We start from the raw sequence: 26,058 nt of genomic DNA on the forward strand, positions 1-26,058 counted from the left end.
TCAGCTTGCCAACATGCGCAGGACATCTATGAGCTTCTCGATGTAGATAAACCACTATGCCTCATGCTTACTGAGACATGGTGGGGCGACTCTTCTAACCCTGACGTCACCCTGGCAATCCCGCCCGATTACAACATCTTCAGAAAGGATAGAGCCAACGGAAGGGGAGGTGGAGTAGCGCTAGTGGTCCGGAAAGGAACTCCCTGTGAGATCCTGCCAGCTATTGACATCCGTGGCTCGGAAACCCTAGCCTTCTCTATCACTCTGTCGCCCCACCAATCCTTTAAGGGTCTGCTTGTATACAGACCGCCTGGCTCTCCCGGCACCTTCTTTGAAGATCTGGACATGGTGCTGGTGGAGCTGGCCCTGAAAGCCGAACATTTCATCGTGGCTGGCGATTTCAACTTCCGGATGGATGATTCATCCGACCCGGCGGCCGCCAAACTTTCGGAGGCGCTGACCCCGCTGGGGCTCATCCCCTACTTTCAGGAGCCTACGCATGAGAAGGGGCATACCCTTGACCAGGTCTTTTCGTCTGTCCCTCTCGAGGGTATTGAGATCACTCCTGTCTTATGGTCTGACCACTTCCTCGCAAAATTTGTGATCAAGGGCATAGTTAAATCTGTGCCTATCCCGGCACATCAACAGGGTCGTGTCCACAGGGCTTTCCATCGTGTTACCCCGGAGATGCTGGCCCAGGCAGCTGAGGCCCATCCCTGCCTTCTCTCAGGTGATCTAGACAGGGATCCGCAGACCATGCAAGACTGGCTACTGGATAGGCTTAACGATCTTGCCCCGGAAGTAACATCCCGCCCGACACCGAAACGGGTCTCTGCGCCTTGGTTTACCGCTGCACTGTCGGCTACGCGGCAGCAGTGCAAGGTAGCCGAAAGAGCCTGGCGGGCACAATATGACACTGTTGCCAAGTTGACATACAAATCGGTGGTTAAGGCTTATCACCGGGACATCCGTTTGGAAAAAAAAGCTTATCTAGCCAGGAGAATTGATGCGGCTTCCAACTCTTGCAAGGAGATTTTCTCCATTGTGAGAGAATTCACCTCACCTTGGTCTAACACCTCGGACCAAAAACCATCTGGTACCTGGGCCACGGACCTTGCTGACTTCTTCACGAGCAAGATCCAACGCATTCAGGAGTCATTCCTGGCACCAGTGTCTGCGGGCCAGACTGAACCTGACACCACCACACTGCCACAGGCCGGGCCAGGGGCGACGTTGAGTGTGTTTCCCTCTATCTCTGCTCCGGACTCCCTGGCTCTTATGGGCAATTTAAAATCGGGTTCTCCTCTCGACCCATGCCCTGCTAAATTTCTGGCGAAAGTTGCGGAGGTGATCAACCCGTTGGCTAATCCGCTCTTAAATCTTTCGCTGAGGCTCGGTGTGGTTCCGCAGGCCTGGAAGCAGGCGATGGTGATTCCATTGCTCAAAAAATCTGGTCTAGATCCGAAGGCCCCGGTTAATTATAGGCCCATCTCTCTGCTGCCGGCCCTCACGAAGATTCTGGAAAAGCACGTCCAAGGCGTGCTTTCCAACTTTCTTGAATCTAATGAGATCCTGCACGCCACCCAATCGGGCTTTCGTCCCCATCTCAGTACTGAGACTGCGCTCCTGGAGGTCTCGGAAACCATTAAAGGGGTTCTGGACTCTGGGGGCAAAGTCATGCTGGTGATGCTAGATCTGTCGGCGGCGTTCGACACCGTTCCCCATGATGGTCTTCTCGCTAGACTTTTCGAGATAGGCCTACGGGGGACGGTGTTCGACTGGTTTTCCTCTTTCCTAGCCGGCCGCCGGCAGTCGATCTGGGCCCCGCCGGATTCCGCCGTGATGCCGCCTCTGGGAGTCGGGGTCCCTCAGGGCTCTATTTTGAGCCCGACCCTCTTTAACATCATTATGACCCCGTTGGCGGCGTTGGTGGAGTCGCATGGTGCCCAGATCGTATCCTATGCGGACGACACCCAGCTCCTCTTCTCTTGTAAGAGAGGAGGCGACTTTGATGGGGAGAGTATTCGGGATTGCCTTGGGGCTGTTTTCCACTGGTTCCATCTAAACAGCCTTAAGTGCAATTCCGACAAGTCCGAAGTACTTTTCTTTGGGTGCGACACTGAACCAGATTGGCAGACCTGGTGGCCACGGGATATGTTCCCTCCGTCCTGCTCCTCTCAGGTTGCTAAGAATCTGGGGGTGAAGATGGATAACAGGCTTACCTTGAAATCCCAGATCCTGGGGGTGTCGGGCATTTGCTTTGGCATCCTCAGGATGCTGCGGAGGTTTCTTCCTCTGTTATCCGTGGAACACAGGACGCTGACTGTCCAGGCTCTGATTGGGTCCAGGTTGGATTACTCCAACGTTCTCTACCTGGGCCTCCCAGAGTACTTGTTGCAGCGGCTTCAAGTGGTACAGAATGCCGCTGCAAGGGCAATCTTTGGCCTTAGCAGGCGCTCCAGGGCCTCGGGCTTGCTGGTAACTTTACACTGGCTTCCTATCCGCAAGAGGATCGCCTTTAAGGCGCTGACCTTGGCCTACAAAGCTCTTCACAAGGAGGGAGCCAAGTACCTCCAAAAGAGACTGGTCTTTTACCATCCAACCAGGTCTCTGAGGTCGGAAGCCCTGCACCTTGCTGTTGTCCCCCGGGTAAAGAAAGCGCGCCTCGGAGGCCGCTCTTTTGGACTGCTGGCTTCTCAGCTGTGGAACTCTTTACCACTGGCCCTGCGGGGAGCCACCAGCCTACTAGCTTTTAGGAAAGGCCTTAAAACTTGGCTGTTCACTCAGTAGCCGGTCCTCCGTGAATCTCTGGCCCTTTCTTCTGTTAGTTTTATCTGGTGTTATGTTTTTTATGTTGCAGTATTGTCTCTTTCTCCATTAAAGCGCCGGGACACTCTTTTTGATTAGCCGTGCGCTATAGAAATAAATAAATAACATAACATAACATAACATTATGACCTCACCTTACACCAGTACTTCACATTACACATGTGACCTTCAGTCCCTCTTAAAGAAATAACCATTAGTAAATGCATTTTGGTGCAATTACACCTCTTTACCTCCAGGGGATGCCCTCCTCTTGACATTCCCCAACTCAAGCCTTCCTCCCTTAGTGCACTTTTCACAACACCCCTAGCTGTAGAACAAAGGTTCCAGCCCAAGAGATGTTTAAATGCTGGCTGAGCCCTTGAGGGGTTGTTTCCTCTAAGTCCCCAAGACACTTAGGGTGGGACTTTTCTCTTCTTTGTGGGGGGAGACTGCTATTCTCCATCAGCTCCCCAGCACCTTTCACCCATATGAGGGTGACACCCTCCTCTGGGGGCCACCACAAGCACCAAAACAATGTTTTCCCCATGCCTTGCAAGGCATTATGGGGCGCTTCAGCTCCATTTCCTGCATAATAGATGAGTGGCTCTCCCGCTGTGCCGGGGAGAGCCGCGCTGGTGAGGCTGGCGGATTCGCCGCATTCCTGTGCCTCTTCTCCGGGGCCCCGTTCCCACCCGGGGATCCCGTCTGGCCTCCTTTGCTAGGGAGCCGCTCTGCACCTTCATTCTTATCTGCCCGGCGGGCAGACACAGAGGTTCCCGGCGGACCTCGGGGGAATGCGACCCCCCCGCCTCCCTCTTCGGTGGGGGTCAGGGTGGGCTCCTGGCCCCCATGCAGAGCATTTTCACGCGGAGCCCCGTGCGCTTCATCGTCAGTCTTCTTAGGGGGGTCAAAGGTCGCCTACCTTCTGGGGGCCATATCTCAGCCCCCGGGGGTCCGATCTGCCCCATTTTCGCGTCTTCTTTCTCCTGGTGGTGCCCCCCAGCCACTGGGAGCACTCTCCTTCGCCCTCCATGTCTCCAAGAGGGTGCATTCTGCAGGGAGCGGTCTTCACTTGCTCCCTGCGTCAGCCTTTCGCCTGGACCTCCTTCTTGGCCTCTCTTCTCCCGGACCGGTCCTGGGCACTTCTTCTGGTGCTGGTAGGGCCCTGGGGGGGAGGGGGGGGGGGGGACAGTCAGGGGGTTCCTCCTTCCAACTGCCCATTGCCAGGTTCCAGCACCTTCCGCCTCAGCAGACCACACCCCAGAGAGAGCTTCTCTTCTTGTGCAAGCACTCTTTAAAAGTTGAGTAGGGGGCTGGCAGGAAGTCTCTGTTGGTCCTATCAAACAGCGACACATCACTTCCCTGCCCCTGCTCCCTCCTCCTTGTCCAGCCTCTGGGTTTGTTCAAGATGGCGTCGTCCAGGGTCGCTTGCCACATGGTCTCTGAAGAAAAAAAACATTGCCCCCTTGCTGCCTTCCCTCCTTGGTGCAGCCTGGTGCCTGGCACCCAGTGATAGCTGCTGATGGATGAGCCTGTAGCCCCACCCATCTTCTCTTCGTGGAGAGGAGGCCTTAGCTTGTGGAAGAAAGGTTATCAATCCGTACAGCTGAGGTCGGCCCTCAGCCAGGGTCTGGTTATGGCTGGCTCAGAGAAATATGACAGTTCTGTATGACCCAAAAGCAGTAGAAATATGACTTTGGACTCTGCAGAATACTTCTTTTCACATCCTCTACAGCTGACTTTAGTGCGTGTCTGGAATCGGTAGGTCTTATGAATGGTAATCTAGCACATGGGCTCCACATCCCCATAGGGGAATAATGAAGTTAAAAACACAGTAAAACACACTGACTTTCCCTGGCATGTTCCTTCCCAGTGTATAAAGCCTATTCCATGTCACCACTCAATTCTGCACAAGTCCTGCCACACCCTTCATCTTGTAGCTGCTCCCAGACTGCACACGCTAGGAATCTCCCCTGCGCAGCCCCGACACTTGTGCACACGCATGTACACATGTGTCTGCATGTAACCAGCCTAGTGTCCCTTACTCCAGCTGCTGCGCAGTGGCCTGGTCAAGCCAGGGGGACAACTGTAAAATCCCCATGCAGTCTTACATCCTGAGTTCACTGTGGGCGAGTCCCAACTTATGAGGCTCCCCCACAGTAAAAGCTCAACAATTAGGTGCTCAAAAAGCGAAAAATCTGGGCGGCCCATAGTGTTAGAACCACTTTCTAACACGGAGACATCAAGAGAAGGGCACAAACACCGGGTAAATGACAGTGCGACAGCCGTGCAGGGAGCAGTGCAGTATAACGTCGTTTCCCCCCTTGTTTTTATGCATTGGAAATTAAACTCCGGCCCTTCTCTTCTGTTTTTAATGACTTCATTCATTCTTGCCTCTCACTACTTTCATGTCATTCATTTTGAATTGCTTCACCCTTTAAAGAAAATGCGTTTTCAGTGGGAATTTCAAACTTTTTTAGCCGCTGCTAGAGCACTGGGCCGCTCTTACCGTTTATCCTGCGATTTATCTATTTTAGTTGCCTGAGAGGTAAAGGGGAGTTAAAATCAAGCAATCAAACAATTCAATTTACATGGCAGCCCATTTACCCACATATTTTTAAAGACCAGGAGTCAGTAAGTAAGGATAGGTAGGTTTTATTACAAATTGAGGGCCAAAGTGATTCATATAAATCTACCAAAATATATTGTAAAGATAAAAAATCTCCAGAAGTATGCTAAAGGGTTGAATGATATTAAGTCTTCGCTTAAAGCATATAAGAAATTCAGTTGCTGCATTACAGAAGATAAGAAATAGGATGTGATGATTTGTGTACAGATTTCGAACCTCCTGTCTATGCATGAATAAATCTTGTCTCACATAAACCAATCTTAAACTAAAGTTTAAGATGTAATAGGGGAGTAATAGGTTAATCAGGGGTAGCAGGAAGGTGTCCGCATAGTGGAGACTTCAGTAGAAGTTCTCCAAATCTAGGCTGTGCATATCATAAAGCCACCCTAAGAGAATACAAGCAGTGAGGTCTGTACCCCTCAGAGTCCATGAAACTCTGCTCTTAAGACCAAAGTGTGAACACCAATTAAACCCACAGGACATCAGGACGACCTTGGATGTCTCCCTGCTCCTGAGACAACATGAATTGGAAGGAGTCTTCTCTTAGTTCGTTAGTGCCTCCCATTGTTGCCAAAAGTTCTCCTCCTGGATGTTACTATCCCTAATACACGCCATGCCTTTCACTGACTATGAAATCATGTGAACACACCTGCAAGTAAAGTACATTGAAGCTCAAGCAAAAATTTCATGTTAAACATTGGGGACCAAATGCTTAAGACCTTTGGTTAAGCTAACTTAGTAAGACAGTTAGTGTACAATTTAAATTCATGATTATACGTGCACCTACCATTAGAGAATAAATTCAAAATATGAATAAATTAATCCAGGAGTACATAAGAATGAAATTACAGTAAAGGCAGTATATCTCAAAATGCACAAGTGTAAATGTGAATGAGAACTACAATTTGTAACATTATAATGAAACTATTCAAGCACACACCTACATGAATGACTACTTTCTACAGTGAATACACTCCAGCAGTAAGTTTGGTGCTTCACTTTACTTACTAGGGTTAAGGCACACAGTAAACATACTGTGCTAATGCATGTAGGTGTTGTGTTTCTGTAACATATAGGGATGGAACTTAAATTGTGCGTTCCCCCCCCCCCCCCCCCCGGTTAACCCACATGTCAATCTTTGGCTACCAGTGACATTAAACAGCTAACCCAAGAGGAGAAATATGGGACATTCAGTTGGCCATAAGAGAGATGCTATTACACTCCGAACTCGAGGCATGGAATGTATTTCATAAAATGCATCCAATAAGCATTTTCAGACTTCCACAACAACCAAGATTTATTGCTTCCGACCGTCTTCCTGTCTTCCTTCCATGTCTACTGCAACGTTTCATAAACTGAACCTTAGGAGCGCTCAGAGATTTTTTTTTTTTTTGGCTCCTGCAGAAAACTCCAGGGAGTTGCCTATAGGGTTTGTCCTCATGGAACGATTGCCACTTTTAGGCAGGAGTCGATGGCATCTCTTCCCACAGCATAGTGTTTTTCATATCCAGACACTATTTCACTCTGGCATATTCTCTTCCAGGAGAGTTTATAAATACAATTTAAGACTGATTTTGATTTAATTTAATCTAAACTTTACAAATAACACATATACCTACAAACAGTACAGCACATACTTCTGGCTAAGTCCTACAATTGGTGTACTCTCTCTCATTTATATACAAACATTATATGGGTTAATGGTTCTAATAGATCCCCATATAACATACAGTCAGCTGTATTACAACCTCCCCATCTGATTGTTATCTTAGAGTGGCAATAAATCGACCAGTTCTAAGAAGAACAAGCATTGGCAACACCAATAGGTTTAATGTGACACCAACTGCAAATCCAAAGTGCAACAAGTCTGAGAGACTTGGTCAGTTCTGCTATTCCAGGATCAGGCAGAAGGAAGGATGTGTGCTGCAGACTAAATTGTAGTGCATGTAGGCAGAGCAGATCTTTCTTGCCACTCTACCTAAAATGTTTGAACATTTCTACAGTTTTGTGTTACATTGATTTCCTTAACCTTATGACAAAAGCATTCTGCATGACATCTATTTTATGACCACTTTACGAAGTGCTAAGTAATCAGAACCATGGCAGTGATCTGTCAAAGTCTAACAGGCTTAGCACCTTTAAAATTACCCCTTCGTTTTGTTGACTAGTACATGATCACACCGTGGCCCTCTTACTCGAAACACCCAAAGGCGTACAAAAATTGTTTCTTATTGGCAACTTCTCAGTATTTTTGGAAAGTGGTGTCAAATGGATGTCATGTAAATGCTTTCAAGGTGCATGTTTAAGTATTCCAGCTATATTCACTGTGGGGGCAATCTTTTCTTAAAGTGATAAGGGCTCTATCAGCCTACTCAAGCTTTGTTTTTCTGCTTTTCTCAATTATTATCACCACTAACTTTATTTCTTACAGGTTCCAGTTCACAGGCTGGCCTGCATGCTTCCAAGTACGTATGCGTTCTCTATGCACCAGAACATGTGAGGCATCTGAACTGTGGGTGGCATGACCATGGGCAGCAGAGCAGGAGCGATCTCAGGAGTGCATGGAGCAAGGCTAGATCGGCTGGTGGCGTAGCTGGCTCGGACAGATGGAGTCTGCACCTCAACTCTTTGTTTTTGACCATATGGTAGAGAGGCACAATTTAGCCTACCCATATACAACTTAAGTAAATCTGACGTGGGATTTGGAATGTAGGGCTCCCACTATCCTCAACACATAGCAAGACTGGACAGTGTATGCTTCTCAATCCCCTACAAACTGCTTCCTCAGTGTTTGGTGCGAGGACCCTATGATAAAGAATGCCTCACTGCAGGAAAGGGTCCCACTGCCTGTGTGAGGACGCAGCACACTACATTTGGGTATTAAAGTTAACTAGAGATAATGGAATGAAGTGATGTAAACTTTCCAAAGGCTGCCACACATTTGTTTGTATACAGTTTTTGCAGGGCGGACGTGTGCTTGTCTTATTCATTTTCTCCTCTCTCTCCACTAGAGAAACTCTGATATTAGACAGAGCACCATGTCTCTTGTCTCAGCTCCCTTAACTCTAAAGGTTGCCTGATGCTTAGTAAACACAGCTCTACTGAAATATTGGTATTCCCATTGCCTGCCTAAATGCCCAACCCTGCAAGAGCTACAAATGTCTGTTTATACAATCTCAATCCAGAAGACCCCTGTGCATGGAGATCGCTCCAGTGCAGCCCGGGTACCTCCAGCGAGGTATCCCAGATGGTTTCTATTTTTATGCAGACACTGATGTAGCAAATACTTGCTTTTTGGCATTTGTTGGCTTTTAGAAATGACTTAATTGTTTGACATTGCATTGCTCTTGACCTGTGCCACTCATCCAGGGTTTCAGAGAAAGAAGGTTATTTAAATGGCAGTTCCCAGCTGCCAGCCTTTATAAGACATGCCTTTGTTACTTGGGAAACCTTTCCCCATTCAGCTCACACATATACTGTGTGGACATTACTCTGTATCCTCTAGGAAGCAGTTGAACTCCACTTCTAAAAGAAAGGTCCTGCTTGTCTGATTGATGTACACTACTCATAGGTAGCAGTGGACACACACCAGGAGCGCTTAAACACAGCTTATTGCACCATCTTTTGTTCCACGTTATTGCAGATCTCATGACAGAGTAAAGCACTTTAAATATACCACCTTCATCTAAAATCAAAATATAAATCACTAGTTTTAATTATTTCAAGTACAGACTCGGAGTTGCAAACTGGGATTTCGCTGATTGGTGATCTTTCAATCTTGTTACTGGTATCTTAGTGACTGAACCAGCTGCCTACGTTGCAGGAATTCCTAAATGTCAAATTCTCTTTAGAAGGTTGTCTCTAATCTCTCCTGAATCCATAGAATGTCTCCATTAATAGCTTTATGAAAGTCGCTACAAGATTCCACTATTTTTGGGCTGCAAGGGCAGAGCAGGAGTATTTTGTATACATGGGCCTACCATTTTGTCTAAATGCAAAAAAAGCTTTTCATCATGGTCTTGGGCATTGCTCCTTCGAGCCCAGAAGCTTCGAGTTGGTGATTGTTAAAATCACCAGTTAGAAAATTCCTTTCAGTGGTCTTCAGTTTGTAACTGCTTCTAGTCCCCCTTTCAGGATACTTTTCAGTCTAACTTTATTCTCAAGCCTCACCAGCAATCTCCTAACCGACTTTGGATGCTGCCTGATGTTATTTTAACATGCCACTTTAATACACCTCGATATAACCCACCCTCAAGCTTCAGTACTGTCTGAGCATGTCCGCTGTATCACACGGACTAGCCCCAAATGACACACAGCACGTTTGCGGCTCTTGATTATTAAAGTTGACTTACTTAGTTTTAACTTGTACCCAGAGTTCAACAGAGGGTGACCCTACATTGCCCACAAGGATAAGTCTGGCCTATGCTGGAAACCAGATCTATTCTCATTACTGGAATTTTTCCATTGTATATCAGACCTGGCCTGCGACATCTCCTGCTTTTCCAGTACTAAGACTCATGTGGTCTCTTCCATGACAGATCAGTTCACAGCCACGGCTCTTCCTGCAGCCAATGTGCAGCCGCTCTACCATGATTAAAACACCTAACTGAACATCGCAAACCTCACCCAACACTTTACATAGGGTCAATCTACCAGCCACACCCTTTCCAACCATCAACTACTGTATAAATGCAGTACAATACCGCAAGGCCCGTCCGTGCTCGACCTTGGCTCTCAACACTCGCTGCAGTTGTGAGCCCTGCAGATACTTCTGCCGATCATCCTCAGTCCAAACCTACTGCTTCCATTGCATGTCTGAGCACAAGCTGATTCCATTGACATTTCATAAATCATGTAACTCGTGTTTTTATATAGCACTTCCTGTCACACTTCTGCTATCCCTTTACAGAACAAGTGTTTCTATAAACCAATTTAATGTTACTTAGTTTACAGATTGTCCCTTTCCAGGATTCGAAATTATGAGCTGCAGATCACTACAAGTGTCAGCGGTGATAGTTTAACTTTGTCACCCTACATTCAGTACTGAGCTCTGCCAATAGCTCTGTCAGTCCTTCTGCAGCATCTATTGCAGATCTTCACTCAAACCTGCACAAGTCGCTCTCCGGTCTCCCTGATGTTAACCAGCAGCATGTGTTGCTGTTCTTAGTTGAACCCAGCACATAAATCTGACGGCCCTTCATTCCTGACCAACTGCACATTTGTTGCTGTCTCTTTAGGGTACCACAGACTGCTCTGAGAATGTGCAGTGCTCCTGCCTGCTGCTCATCTTGGGGCGCGTAGACTTTGGCGGATCCCCTGTCTCCGCTGTGCATTCCTCACTTGTGCCTTCAGTGTCTTTCCTTTGGCACTCTTCTCTTTCTCCCTCCTTGAGGGGGCAGAGTAGAGTGGTGGGCGCATGCTTCTGGTGTGTAGTGGATATTTGGCGGTGGTGGTTACTTTTGCTTTCTCAGTATTGCAATGTATGCACTTGGCTTGAGGGAGTTGCTGGTTGTAGCAAGTGATGTGCATTGTCTACCCAGTAGAATGTATTCCGACTTTTAGCTTGTAGAACCAGCTAGATTGGTAATGCTTTTTATCCCTGATTGAGTCTTATTACTGGTGTGAGCTTCCCTTCAATTAATGCCAGGAATCTCATCTTTGTTTCCAGGTGATAAGTGCCAGGACAAGTTAGAAGTTGCAGAGAAGATTGAGTACCTGGAGCATGAGACGACGGTCGAAAGTGTCAATGCTGCCTTAACCAAGACACCCAGAGAGGCAGGGAAGAAGAGGCCTAAGGTAGTTACAGAATCGGTGGAGGCAGTTGCAGAACCAGAGAAGAAAGATACTGAACTGGAAGAAGGAGTTACTGAACCAGAGGGTTGTGTTACAAAAGTAGAGAAAAAAGTCTCCTTGGCTACCACGAAGGACCGGACATTGAGTGAGGAGACAGAGCAGATCATCTCCTGTTCTGGAAAGAATGGTAGTAGGCAACAGTCTTTGAAAAGAGAGACCAAACCACTCACTTTGAAACTGAACAAGCCCACACGGCCTTCTGGCATTAAGAGTAGAGTCTTCCAGTCACAAAAATTGTGTAGGTCTATTCAGCTCAAACTGAAAGGTCTATCTAATAGGAAAAAGGACAAAGACTGCTTGAAAATAGGTCACACATCCCGTGCCCAGCCAGCATGTGTACGTCTGAAGAAAACAATGGACCGCACTGCTAGGAAGACACTGAGCACTTCCAAAGTCCTACACCTGAGAAACTCATTGGTCCAGATCAAATTTCAACAAGTCCTCCCAGTGACACGCAGGCCAAAGCAACCAAGAGTGGGGCGTGATTGTGTACCAGTGCACAGGCCCTTCCGTCAAAAAAGGCGCTGCGTGGAGCGAGCAGCCAAACAGACCCCATACCCCGAGCTGGTGGGCAAACGCATCCGCCATCTTTATGAAGAAAATGACAAGACTGAGGCTTGGTATGAGGGGGTGGTGCTAGGGATCTACCAGCAGCACCCTAACCCCCTGAAGACTGTGTTTGAGGTCCGATATGATAGTGAGCCCAAGTGGCGGTACTACCTTGAGCTGCTGCAGGACTTTGAGAACGGCTGGCTGGAGCTCGACGAGTGACCTTGTGGCGGAGGTAGTGCCGCCTGTACATTTAACTCATGGACACACACTGGGGAGCTCAGGTCCACTGTGAAGAAGGAAACAAAGCTGCTACTCTGCTTAGACAATCTTTGACACACTCCTATCAGATCGGCTGCTACCTCTTCCTCGGAGGCAAAAACGGGTTTTTTATATATACCTACCTGGTCCGTCCGGTTATCTTTAGGGATGAGGAGACTTCTCCGCCTCGAGTTCCCCAGATCCACTCATGCTTGTCCTCTCTTTGCAAACCGTCATTTTAATTTTGTTTTTTTTACAAAGAATACTTTGTTTTTCTGCTTGCATACGTTTTGTTCCTCATTGCAGCTGACTGAACATGGATGTGCTGGGAATTGGGTGAATAAGGTCTTGTGAAGATTGATTTGTATACATTTTACTGAGCTGTTCACCACTTTGTTGCCTTTTCCAACAGTATACCTGGAACTCCGAGCGTCCAGCAAAAGCATCACAGATGTGCCTGTCAGCACCTTATTATCAGAAAGCCTCATGGATACAGCACTTAAAAGGCCCTATGGGTAACGCTGCTGTTGGGGTTTTATTTCCAGCCTGGGCCACAGTCAGAAAGTCTATGTAAGGAATAAAGGCTATATTGCTAACCATTTTTATAGGGGGAGAATATCCCTTCCCACTAACAAGTGGTCCTGGTATGTTGTTCAAAAGACCACTTAGGAGCCAACTTTTAGTAATATTGCAAAATATAAACTGCTGTTTGTTAGTAGGTGTACGTGATTTGAAAACCAGCTTCTCGCTTACAACCATTCTAGTAAATAAGGTAATGGGAGGTGGCCAACAAAGAAAATGAAAGAGATGGATGGAAAACAAAATCACAGCAAGGTGAGGCATTGGAAAGCACATTCTCTGATACCTGGAACAAAGTCTACTCCAAAACGAATAGTTGAACTGGATGCAAGTCATACGAGTGTGTGTTTGTGCATATTAATTTTAAGATTTTTGTACCACAATGCTAAGTATTCCTGGACATAGCCGGGATTGCTACATTCTGACTTGCTTCCCATATTGCAAAGGACAACTGCCTGTTATGTCTTGGATTGTTTAGCGTACTTGAAAACTGGTCTTAAAAAACCTGAAATAAGATGGGGTTTATACATTTATTTAAAAAATCGTTTTAAAACGGGTGTAGATTTTGAACATATTCAGATTTAGTTAGAAAGGATGAGCTCTATCAGCATTCAAATAAAAACGACAATGTTAGTTCCTAAGGGTTAGTAACTGAAAGAAAAAAAAAAACACATGTAAACACAAAAGTAATGTATGGAAAATGAACGTTGATTTTGAGTGCTTGCTGATATAGTTTGTGGTATGGCGTTGGTTTTCTTATCCCAGCCACACCAAGCTCTGTTTCTTATTACACTTTAAGCTCCACACTAGGACTCCTTAACATAGGTGTTTGTCTTGTCCTTATACTGCTAATTCTTCTCAACTATGCATGCACAATCCTTAGTGGTGGTCATTAATGTTGAGCGTCTGTTCGAAAGTGGTTTGGGTGAAACCTTTTTTAATGATGCTGTGCTTCATAGCATAGCGATTAGTCTGCCATCAGCACCTCTGTAGATATACCAGTAGATGACCAGTATGTTTGTTGACAGGCTATCTGCTGCAGTACATTTACTTGCGACGTAGCAAAGAAACTGCTGCCTGAATAAGAGCCAGGCCAATCGGGGAGCAGAAAATTAAGTATGTAAACCATTTTTAAATATTCAAAGCTGGTTTGGCCTCTGGTAGCCTGCCTTTTCCTCCCAGCCATTAACACAAGCGCTCTGTCATGTGGTGGGGCCAGCCCTTCTCTGCAGCACTTAATTATATATTTTTTAAAAACACACTGCCTTATTTTGGCCTGCTTCTTCTTGCAGGGCTTAATTGTATGTACAATGCTACAAACTTGGGCGACAAATTCTGAAACAATTGGCCGATTCAGAGTTTGACGCTGTTTGGGCGTAAATCTTTGCATGCATCTAGGACTCGGACTAATACAGCTGCAGTGCATATCTGCTCTTTCCATGCATGTGTGAGATCACTAGTAGGGTTAAGGGCTCTCTATCCTTCATGAGTTAGCTGAGCCAGTTGTCTTTTCGAGCCCAGGTGGCAATCACAAATAGTTATGTGATTTTTTTTTAAAATTCTGATATCTGTATTTAGAACGCGAGTTAATTGGGTACAGCGAGTCCTGTTTCTGCAGCATGTCGCGCGTTGACAGCAGACCACTAAGCTGACACAGTTCTGACGAGTACAGTCGCTGTGACTGCACTTAGAAGAAAATGGTGGTCTTTACTGTTTATGACCCTTATTTTGAAATTTGACTGGTGCCACAGGAAAGAAATGTTCTTTTAGTACAAAGGCCATCTTAGTTCTGTGACTAAAAGTGAGTGTAGCTGATTACCTTTTTTGAGTGCACATCTATTTCATGGTCATAGATTTATCCCGACGTTCAGGCGAGTTTATAGGTTAGCAATTGTGGGAGCCATGCACTCACTGGGAGTTCAGTATAATAGCCCGACAGCTATAGTCATAAGCACTGTTAAGTAAGGCACCCACTTTGAGGTTAATGCAGTACAAGATTGGTACTGCATTTTGTAACATTCTGTGGTGAATTTGACACACAATATATGCACTGCACTGAGACTGCTTAGCTGTTGAGTGGCAGTGTATTTTATAGTGCCATCCTCCTGTAAGGGTAGTGGGGCGTAAGTCCCTTTAAACACCATGCTGTCCGTCATTGCAGGGTAGTAAAACTTGATCACCATATGGATGTCTATTTTTTAACAACTATTACTAAACCACTGACCTCTGGGCTACTCTTGGATTTGTACCACTCCACCATTGTCTCAGAGCAAGAAGACACAACTACGATCTGTTGTGTAAAAGGAAATTCTGAATGTATGGGCACTCTGCCGAGGTACAAGAGATTGCTTTGGGTGACATTTTTACAAAAAACAGTTTGCCGAAATCATACTTCCCCACTTTGATTGGCCATCCGCCCCCTCTTCTGGTAGTTCATTAAAGTTTGTATGACACGGAACAGCTGGAAGGGCAGAAACCAAATCAAATCAAGGTTGATGTGGATAACACCGGGAACAGCTCCAAATGTTGTCTTCCAGTTAAAACAAAGTGTAGCCAGGAGGGTGTGAATTCTAAAAGCCTGATAAACTGTCAGATAGCGAGCAGTGGAATTTGAGATTTTGTGTTCACTTACGACAAAGGAACCTATTTTAGCATTTTGTATCATGGTAAACTCCTCTGCCTTCCCACGAAAAGGCTCCCAGTTCCTCTGTACAAGGTCATGTCACTGTCCTCAGTGGTGGAGAACTGTCTTTGGAATATTATTTTCCACACTGATTAGCCGAGTTATGTTAAGCACTAGTCGATCGAACTGACATCCCCCTATATCTGATGTTATTGGTGGATCTAAAAGACCTACTTTTGAAAAAGTTACAAGCATGGGGGTGTTAACAAAAACAATTATAAAAGAGCCCTAGTGACGTAGACAAAGGCTCTTTTCAAGTGAGAAAAAGGCCATTTCCCTTGCAACAAGTGGAATGTTTCTTTTGACTGCTAGTTCAGACAGGAAGGCTGGTTTAATTTTTGCACACCTGGAATTCGAGGGACTGGATTTAAGGTTCCACTTTCATATTATGGCAAAATCAGCTATCTCTCGAATGTGCATGAAGTAAATAGCAATTACATTTGTGGAAAAAAAGGAATAGTAAAAAAAAGATTTTGTGAATTCCCTTTAAACAGGGGTGAGGAGGGAAAGAACCCTAGTGCAGAAACATGTGAAATTCACGGTTACACAAACCTTTAAAATATGACTGCATATGACTGTGGTTTACCTTTTTCCATGAGCCTTTCTTCCATTTTATTTTGGCCGCCATTTCCTTTGTGTTTGCACCCCTGTCCTATTATCCCTGAATACACCTTACTTTTGCCCTGAGGATCAACTTTCCTATGCTTTTGGACCCTACATTCCATTGGGCAATATTTCCCATTGTTCGTGGGCCATCCATGCCATGGTTTTTGGTGTCTTATTACAGTTGTCCTTGGCATCATCTTGCCTTTGTTTATAGCATCCTTTTCTCATTCAACATTGCTTTTTATTTTAGGCCTCCCTTTCCAAATGTGCTGTGAATTTTCTTTGCATTGTCCTTGGACTTTCCTTTCATTTGGGTGATATTTCTTGTTTTCCTTGGGCACTATTTCCTATTGTACTTGGGCTCCATTTCTCATTGTCTTTCAATTGACAATCCTATTGTCCCTTGGTCCTTTGTTGCTGTGGTTCATGGACCTTAAGCCATTCTTCTAATTATTTTTGGTCCTATAGCTTGTTGTTTATACTTTCCTCTGACCTAAGAAGCAAATGGAGATCGAAGTCTCTTTCATAAATGTGCCTTAACATATTTGCAGAACCTTTGGTGCCTTTCTGTTTGGCTATCAAACTTTTGTCCTAGATAGCCTCCTTACAGTTCCCTTGTAACACTGCCCTAGTGCCGTTGTCGGTGACAATTTAGTTGATTCTTGCGTCCTGAAAAAAAGACTTGTCCATCCATTGACTTGGAGGCGTGTGAGTGTTTTGTTTCCTGTAAAAATTCATAGATTTGCCTCTGTAAGGAATGTAACCAAATGAAGAATTTTTATTTTAGTGAGGAGAAGGGGAAGTTCCACTTAACAGACCAATAAAGCACAATTTAAAACCTTCAATTTTCTGTATTGGAACAGGTTGTTACCACTTTTGCTGTATTTGTTGTGACTGAAACCAACCCTTCCCATGCCAAAGGGTTAATTATTAATAAACCCTCTACTCTGGAGGGGTGCAATGTGAATAGCAATGTACAGAGTGCCTTTGAAACAAATGTTTCTACCTATTGTAATTTTGTACAGTTTTAATTCGGAGCCAAGTTATTAAAATGTTATTTAATATTTTGTATGGTCCAACGTTGTAAGGTGCTCCAGCACAATTAAAGTGAGTTCTTATTTTTTGAAGCTCTTGCCCTAGTGTGGTCCTTCAAGTCTGCATGTCTTTGTTTTACTCTCACGCTTTCAAAAAATATTTTTAAATTCAATCCACAAGTGAATTTTAGATACCTTGTGCTACAGCCCTGCTTTGCTTGAAGTATGCTAAAAATGAGATTTCTGAAAAAGAACCTACCTCTTGCTAATAAGTCTGGGATTTCACTGCAGGCTAATGTACGCATTACTTGTTAAGACAAACTTATATTATTTACCACCTTAAACTTGTCACAAATAATATAAATAGCGTTCCCCAATCACACCTCTCCTTAGGAGAAAGAAGGTGTGGTGTAACAGCCAGAGCTGACAACAGCCAGCCGCGGCCTGTGCAGGAAAGAGCAGTGGGGCCTGGTGAGGGGGGATTTCGACAGACGAAGACGAGGGAAAATTAATTATTTATTTAATTTTCTCTTGTTGTCATCTGTCGAATCCCCCGGCCCCACCGCCCTACCTCTCTTACCTGCACGGTTTGCGGCTACCAACAGCGGAGCTGAGAATCCAGGTTAGAGTTTAGGCATCGGCTCAACATCCTGTGAATCTGGGCAAATCACTTAATCTCCCCATGCCTACGGACAGCACCCAGAGAGCCTCGCAAGTGATTAGCCGCACTATACAAATCCAAGTATTATTACTGGCTTAATTTCAGAAAGAATAAGTCTGGGTCCCAAAGTTTTATTGAGAAGCCCGCGACCGGCTCTATCAAAGGGAATGGTGTTGAATACTAAGGCTGCATAGTCTTGAGTCCACCTTGGGTCTTTTTAATCCTCTACCATGCACTCCCTGCCCCTTTATTTCACTGTTGCAGGTTCTTTTTCACACTGGCTTTATGCCATTAACACTTTTATTTCCATCGTCCTCTTCCTCCTCCTGCCTCCTTTGTATTTTTCTCTCTATTGCTCTGGATCAAAGTCTGATAAGGACAAATAAGTGCTAGGTTTAAAAAAATAGTGCTGGTGCGCCCCACTTTAAACCACCAACTCAAATTAAGCACTGCATCACTCCCAACTGCAACCTAGTCCAGAGTCTGTATGCCAGCTCACAAACCATGTTCACGTGATGGAGTGCTGCATGAATGAGATGAACCGCAGTTGAAATTTGGAATTCTTGTCTACAATGTATAGTTCAGTATTCACACCCACAAGCAATGTGCAGTCCTCTTTTAACCCCCAACTCAAATTAAGCACTGCATCACTCGCAACTGCAACCTAGTCCAGAGTCTGTATGTCCGCTCACAGCAGTGGCGACCATGTTCACGCGATGGAGTGCTGCATGAATGAGACAGACCACAGTTGAAACCTGGAATGCTGGTACTGGAATGGTCTACAATGTATAGTTCAGTATTCACACCCACAAGCAATGTGCAGTCAAAATAGGAGATAAATAAACTGATCGGAACCGACTCAGTGTAAACATTGTGCCTTCTAAACCAATGAAGGGTGTCAACCTAAAAAATTCACCACTGCCTTCCCCTCCAGCTCCTAACGTGAGCTCTGGCTCTGCTGGTAAAAGTTTTAGATACAGAGGGTGGGGACGGGGAGGGGGTAGGATCTATGGCAGACTATCAAGCTGCGGGGAAACACATCCATGACTTGCTTCCCTGAGATCTCTCTGGTCCTGGGATCCTTCCTTCTATCAATACTTTCTCTGTCTTTTGGACTCACTGACTGCAATACCTCTCATTGCCCCTCCCTAAATTCTAATTCACTTTGAAACAGTCATTCCCTCCTCCTTTCCATTCCATCCTCTCTTCTCTCGCCACCTTCTCCGTGGTTCCTACTAGCTTCCATTATCCACCTCTTCCCTTGTTTCTTCTGCCTCGAACTGACTAGTAAACCATACTTTTCTGCTGAATCTGTTATGGATTCATTTGTGCATTACCCTCCTATCTAATGTTATGGAGCACAATTATGTTATTTGCAAACTTCAAGACGAGCTTGACCTTTAAAGTGTCTAATGAGACTCCCCTAAAGCTCTAACCAGAAGAGCAAAATGCCCCACACCTCTGCATCATCTTCTGGTGTAGTCTGAAGTCACAGACATGAAAGAAGAATAATTGGACCTCCCCCCCGCCCCCCCCCCCCACAAGTTTGGCTTAATTTTGGTAAGTAGTTGTCTGAAAATGATTTACATTTCGGCAAATTTAGAGGTTTGCCTGTTTTTTTATTAATCATGCAATGGATAAGACTTCTTTAGTTCCAAGAGCAATCAATGGTTCCTTTGAGTTGACAGACATTAAGTATGCAACTGTTGTTTCTTTTGTTGCTGATGAAATTTTACGTGCAATGTAAGCCAAATTTGCTTTCATGCTGGGAAATCTAAATGATGGGCTTGGACGAAGATCGGATACCAAAGTCTTGGGCCCTGATTTAGAGGTTGGTGAATGTTCAGTCAGCCTTATTCAGAGTTTTAGGGTCTGCGGCAAGACAGAGGGATACCTTACTCATCGGATGAAAACAAAGTTGCTTTAGCCCTGAAAGAAGAACCCAAGACACATGACTTTGAAAGTATGAATTGAGGTTTTGAGGTAGGTAGTCCAGAAAAGTGTTGGTGATTACAGTGATAATCATTTCTCTCCACAAACCTATGAAATAAGAGTCCTCAAAAGTACATTGTATTAAAGCCAGAGACCACAAAATGAGTTAATGACATTTATAGAGGATGTTAATACCCCAAACTGGCCCTTCTTCACATAGGTTTCTGGCTATCGAAGAAACATTCAGCAACTATGGATTCAAAAGTCAGGAACAATATGTTCAAGGTATGTGTGGCAGTAGATACACATGCTTTGCATACTCCTGCCATCTAGTGTTGACTCCAGATGTTTGCAGGTTGTTTTTCTTCGAAGAACTCTATTGAGTCCCGAGGTAAGGTGACTCCTCCTTTTGGTAATAATGTGCATGGGCATTGACTCTTTTGTTGGATTGTTTTCTTTTCACCTTCGGGTTTGGACGTGTATTAGAGCTGTCTGGGTCTAGAGAGTTTTCAGAATCCTTTTGGTGCGTAAGCAATTGCACCCTCATTGGTATTGTTTCGAACTTGTTTTCCATCCCTCGGGTATCGAAATTCGGAAGACTTTTCCTTTATCTCCAACCGCTGCGTTCTGGCCTAGCCCTTTCGGGCTAGTTTATACTTATTACCAATTCCATCCATGCATATCTGCTGATGAATGGACTAGGTTTCAATTCTGCCCTAGGTGCCGTTTTAAGTACTTGCGCACTGACCTGCACTAAGTCTGCAACCCGTGCTTGGCCCCCGAGCACATGGTAGAAGATTGTGAGGCCTGTCAGGCGTTTAAATCCAAGTAGGCTTTGCGGGCCCTTATGGGTCAACGCAGGCAAATGCAGAGTCAGAACATCGAACACATGCCACAGAATCTGCCTCAAAATCTTCTGCTCAGAAAAAAACCTCTTTCCAACATGGTATTCATACTACAATACCTTTAAAAAGGAAGAAAAAGGACATAGCTACCAGTTCCTTGTACCCTCTCTCTCTTTGTTTCTCCACCTCCTCCTACAGCTCCATCACATGTACCTTCGGTACCTCATTCGCCACATAATCCTTTACACATCACACCTAGGGTTCACCACATACAGACCCAGATGTGGAGGGGGGGTGAAAATTCTGAAGCGCCACCACCAGACCCCTGGCAGTATTATGATGTAGACCTTTCAGGAGACACAGACCCAGACCTATATTCAGCTAAACCCTCACCCCTGATGATTCTTCCTCATATTAGGAGTTGATTGCTAGGGCAGCACAATATCAAAGGGTCACATTACATGAAGAATCCAGAGAGGAAGATGTTTTATTTGAGACATTAGGGGCCACACATGAAACATCTCAATCCCCACTAGTGTTAAAAAGTATGATGCCCCATGCAGATGATATCTTTAAAGAACTTGCAAGAGTATGCATTATTACCCCTAGTGTGGTTAAAAAGTAGAAACCTTCACCATCTGACCCAGTTTTTATTAGAGGTCCGCTTCCACCAGACTCCTTAGTTGTGTCAAATGCCCGGAAAAGGGCAAACTCACAAAGTACAACAGACGCACCACCCCCAGACAAAGAGTCCAAGCTCATTGATGCCTCAGGCAAACGAGTATCTGCACACAATAAAAATATAAAAAGATACTGAAGGTGCTTAATCGATGGGAGCACTTCAAATATCTACCAATAGAGGCCTTTTTTGTTGCTCCTCCTATAGAGGAGGTTCCAAAATCACTTTCACAGATGCCTCTACATCTTCATACAGGCTACAAAATCAGTTCTCTCCATCAAGAGGTTATTTCAGGGGCAATTACTGGGGTAACCACTCCAAAGGAATGGGTAGAGGTACACCAACTCGTACCTCCCCATCCACCATCATGCAGTGGCTCATTCTTTATACCCCGATCATCCTACATCTATCGGGGGTCGACTTCAGCAGTTTCTTTCCACCTGGCAGTCAATACCATCAGACAGGTGGGCGTTGGACATTATCCAACATGATTATTGCCTGGAGCTCACCAGCAATCCTCCAAATATTCCACCACGCACTCACAGAATCTCTCTGGAACATCAACAACTGCTCAAACAGGAAGTGCTAGCTCTATTACTCAAAGGAACTATAGAGCCAGTCCCAATACGACATCAAGGATCAGGGTTTACTCCCAGTACTTTCTAATTCCCCAAAAGGACGGCTCTCTGCGGTTATTTTAGATCTCAGGCCTTAAACCAATAAATATTATCAGAACACTTCCATATGGTCACACTTCAACAAGTGCTTCCACTTCTACAGCAAGGAGACTTCATGTTGGCACTAAACGTAAAGGACGCATACTTTCACAGCCCAATCAAATTAAAGTCCTTCTATTTGGAGTCACAACTGCACCCAGGGTGTTCACTGAATGCTTAGCAGTGGTACCAGCGTATTAAAGAAGACAAAACAGTTGTGTCTTTTTATATCTTGACGATTGGCTTATCAAAGCCAATACACACCTACTGTGTCATCAACACACTCAAATGACCATAAATCTTCTACATCAGCTGGGATTTACAATAAATGCTCAAAAATCCCATCTTCAACCTTCACAGCTGCAACCATATCAGGAAGCTATGCTCAACACTCACATGGTTCTAGCCTATCCAAATCCAGCCAAGATTCAAACTTTCCAAACAGTGCTACCACAATTCCAAGACCATCAATACTTAACAGTCAAATCTTTGTGTCTTCTAGGGATGATGGCATCATGCATTGCCACAGCGCCCTAGGCAAGACTAAACATGCATCCTCTACAGAAATGTTTAGAACAGTGGACTCAATCACAGGATCAAATCATTGATTAGTGTTGGTAGACAGCTGCACTCCTCGCTCTCTGCAGTGATCGAACTCACAAAACCTGTTAAAAGGGCAGCTTTTCATCGACCCTGTTTCACAGATAGTGCTAACAGCAGATGTATCCCTTACAAGGTAGGGTGCTCACTTACAAGATCCAAAAGTTTAGGGTTTCTGGTTAGTCAAACACCAGAATCTCCACATCAACTACCTAGAGCTTCAAGTTGTTCACCTAGAGTTAAAAGCATTTCTACCTCACCTTACAGGCAAGGTTGTCCTAGTCCGGATGGACGATACGACAACTATGTACAAAAACAGGAGGGGGGGCACTCTCTACAGTTATCCTGCCTCTCAGAACATTTGGCGTTGGCAATAAATCACAAAATCCCCCTCTTAGCAGACCACATCTCGGGGACAGACAACGACTCCTCAGCAGATGCAGCTACAGGGCCACGAGTGGGAACTCCACCCCCAATCCTCCTCCCATAGTTCCACAAATGGGGGTTTCCACAAATAGATCATTTTTGCAACAGCACAGAACGCAAAATACCCAAACTTCTCCTCCAGGTTCTCACACCCTTTATCCAAATGCAATGGCCTATGGAGGCATTGGTCAGTTATATTTGCCTACGCTTTTCCACCTCTCCCTCTCCCTCTTCTTCCATTTCTAGTTCAGAAGCTCAGATAAATGTCTCTCACCCTCATTCTAGTAGCTTCTATATGGGCTCATCAACCATGGGTAACCACTCTACTAGAGCTCTCAGTAGTCCCACATGAGAAGCTTCACCTCAGTTCAAATCTTCACACTCAGAACCATGGAGACATCAGACACCCAAACCCAAAGGAGCTAAAGTGGTGATTTGGCTACTGAAGTCATATAATTTGGGTATCTAAATCTCCCAGCAGAATGCATGCCCATTCTTAATTAAGCACATAGACCTACCACTAGAGCTTGCTATGCAGCTAAGTGAAAATGATTCTTTATTTAATGTAATAACCAAAAAATGATTCACTAAATGCATCTATACAAAACATTATTTATCTTCTGTTTTAGCAATGCTCAGATCTTGCTTACACTTCTATACATCTGGCAGCAGTAGCTGCCTATCTTCAAAACAGACAACACTTACTGTTATTGAAAGTGACAGTAATTAAGGCTTCCTTGGAATGCCTTAAAAGAGTGATACGTGATGGGACTGCCCCGCTTTCTATATGTGCTGCAGAATACCCCCTTTTCAGTACGCGACACGTACTTCAAAGCAATAGATAGTGACATCAGGACCATGTTATGGGATGGAGGTTCCCCACGCATTGCCCTAGTGAAACTGAAACGCAGGTGGTATGATGGTAGTATAGCGCTGCCCAGTCTTCAGTCCTATTACAGAGCGGCGCAATTAATGGCTATTAAACATTGGGTCAACCAGCCTATTGTATGGACTGCCTGGTTCTGCAACCGCGGGGATACTGCCAAGCACTCAATACTGATCTGCGCTCCCTCCACGTTAAGGGACCAACAGCGCAGACGGTCAATCTCTGGCATCCAACCCTGCAAAAATTAAGATGGGGGAAAAGAAGCTTACATGTGCCACACCTTTGTGGGACTCTGAACTCTTGGGCACTATGGCAATAAGGCAGGTGTTTGATAAATGGGACCTGGTAGGGATCTCTACCATTAGGGATCTATGTACTGCTGAGTGGGTGATTCCATTTGCGGATCTACAAAGAGCCTACAAACTAGCTCCCACGGAGGCCTTTCATTATTTACAAATCTGACATGATCTCCAGGGAGGGATGTCCTCTGGAGAAAACCTACCAGAGTCATCTCCGCTGGAGAACAGATTGGTGGAAGAACACCTCACTGCCAAGGCGACCTCCCTTCCGTACCGAAAACTCATAAATAACTCCCTTGACACTTACCCATTTATGAGAACGTTTAGAGACCGATCTGGGCGATTTGCAGGAGGAAGACTGGTCTGAAGCTCTAGATTCACCACGGGAGGTTGTCATTCGGTAGCACTTTTGGTTAGTGCAACTTAAACTACTGCATAGAGTCCATATATCCTGACCCACACTGGTAAAAAAGGGTAAACAGTCAGATGCAATATGTCTCAGGAAATGTGGGCTAGTGGGAACGTTTTTCTATATCCTGTGGGGATGCCCAAATGTCCAAACCTACTGGGGAGCAGTGATGTTTTGCAGCGTGAATCTTTCTGGATTCACTATGCTGTGCATTATTCCGCGATCTTGTGGTTGGGTCCGGATTCGTAGTCTTTTCTTTGTTTTTTTTTTTTTTTTTGTAGCCCAGGTGGGCGTCGACGTCCACCATTTGGTGCACCTCCCGTGACGTCGTCGTGCTTCCTGCGGAAGTCCCACCTTTGGGGCGCCATCTTCAGATTCTTTTTTCCGCCGTTGGGTCTGGATCGTCATCGGGAAGCTCCAGAAATTCACTCGGAGGAAGAAGGAAGAAAAGCGAGTTTCATCGATAGAATCAAGAGAAGACATCAGGAATAGAACAGATTTCATCAGGAGCACGAAGAAAGAGGACCAGCGAGCCTTTTTCTTCGACAGCCTTGGAGAATGCACGCTCAGAGACCCTGAGCGAAATGGACAAGACGCCATTCAAGTTCTGCCCAAACTGCCACCACAAGTTCGCGCAGAAAGACCAGCATCCGGTCTGCAACCTCTGCCTACCGGTGGATCACCAGAGTATCGACTGCAACGCCTGCTCAGCCTTCGCGCCGAAGACACTCAGGGTGAGAGAGAGGCAGAGAAGAGCCAACGCCAACATGGATGGCAAAGGGAAACCCCCGACACTCTACGAGCTGGGCCTCGACACGGACGACGAGGACAACGTCGCCGAGACAGCCGAAAACTTCACGGTCGTAGAGACCGACAAGAAAAAAGAAGACGAGGTAAGAGAATCGTCGAGCGCAAATCAAAAAACACCTCGAAAACACGAGGGTGACTCGAGGAAAACTGAGTCAAGGTCCACGAAGGGAGCCCCGGCGCCGAAAACTTCGACGTCCAAAGGGGGGACTTCGGACAAAAGGCCCAGCGGATCCTTGCAAAAGGACTCCCTGGTGCAGAAAGACGCCGAAAGGCAAGGGTCGTCGAAATCATCCCATGAAACGGGCCGATCGACGCAGAAAGAACGTTCGACGTCGACGCAAGTTTCATCGAAAAGACCCGCGGTCGACGCCGAAAGTATCTCCGAAATGGAGAAAAAGAAGAGGCGGCTCGAGGCCGAAATGGAGAACATCCTTCAAAGGAAGAAGGAGTTCGACGCCAGGATGAAGGAATTCAAGATTCCAACGGTTTCATCGGCGGACGTCGTCGAGGTCGAAGACGAGTTCGACGCCGAAGGGCTGACAAGGGATCTCGAAGAAGAAGAGGAGCCCTATTATGAGGAAGAAGCCGAGGAAGAAGACCAACAGTCGTTCTTCGAATCGGCGGCATCTACCAGCAACGACGTCGAATGGCACGATCTCGACACCGAAAACCCGGAGGAGCCCGTGGACACGTACCCCTCGAGGCCTTCGCCACCCGACGACATCGGGGCATACAATATGGTGGTGAAGAGCGCAGCACTAGCCTTCGGCGTCAAACTCGACGAGGAGAGGCC

The 26,058-nt window shown here is 45.6% G+C and overlaps 1 protein-coding gene across 4 annotated transcripts in view; it reads left to right on the forward strand.

Moving 5' to 3' along the window:
- Positions 1 to 17,095, forward strand: part of PRMT2IP (PRMT2 interacting protein) — a 141,590-nt gene extending 124,495 nt beyond the window's left edge. For 2 of the 4 annotated variants that reach the window (XM_085643822.1, XM_085643823.1), the window contains exons 4-5: positions 7,869 to 7,902; positions 11,106 to 17,095. In XM_085643822.1, the coding sequence (XP_085499948.1) occupies positions 7,869 to 7,902; positions 11,106 to 12,061 (990 nt within the window). In that variant the 3' untranslated portion in view covers positions 12,062 to 17,095. Of the gene's footprint in view, positions 1 to 7,868; positions 8,083 to 11,105 lie in introns of all 4 variants that reach the window. The other 2 variants (XM_085643826.1, XM_085643824.1) reach the window with 2 other exon arrangements.
- The last annotated feature ends 8,963 nt before the right edge of the window (positions 17,096 to 26,058 follow it).

The sequence above is a fragment of the Triturus cristatus genome, chromosome 3_1, assembly GCF_964204655.1.
Source record: "Triturus cristatus chromosome 3_1, aTriCri1.1, whole genome shotgun sequence".
NCBI classification, from domain to species: domain Eukaryota; kingdom Metazoa; phylum Chordata; class Amphibia; order Caudata; family Salamandridae; genus Triturus; species Triturus cristatus.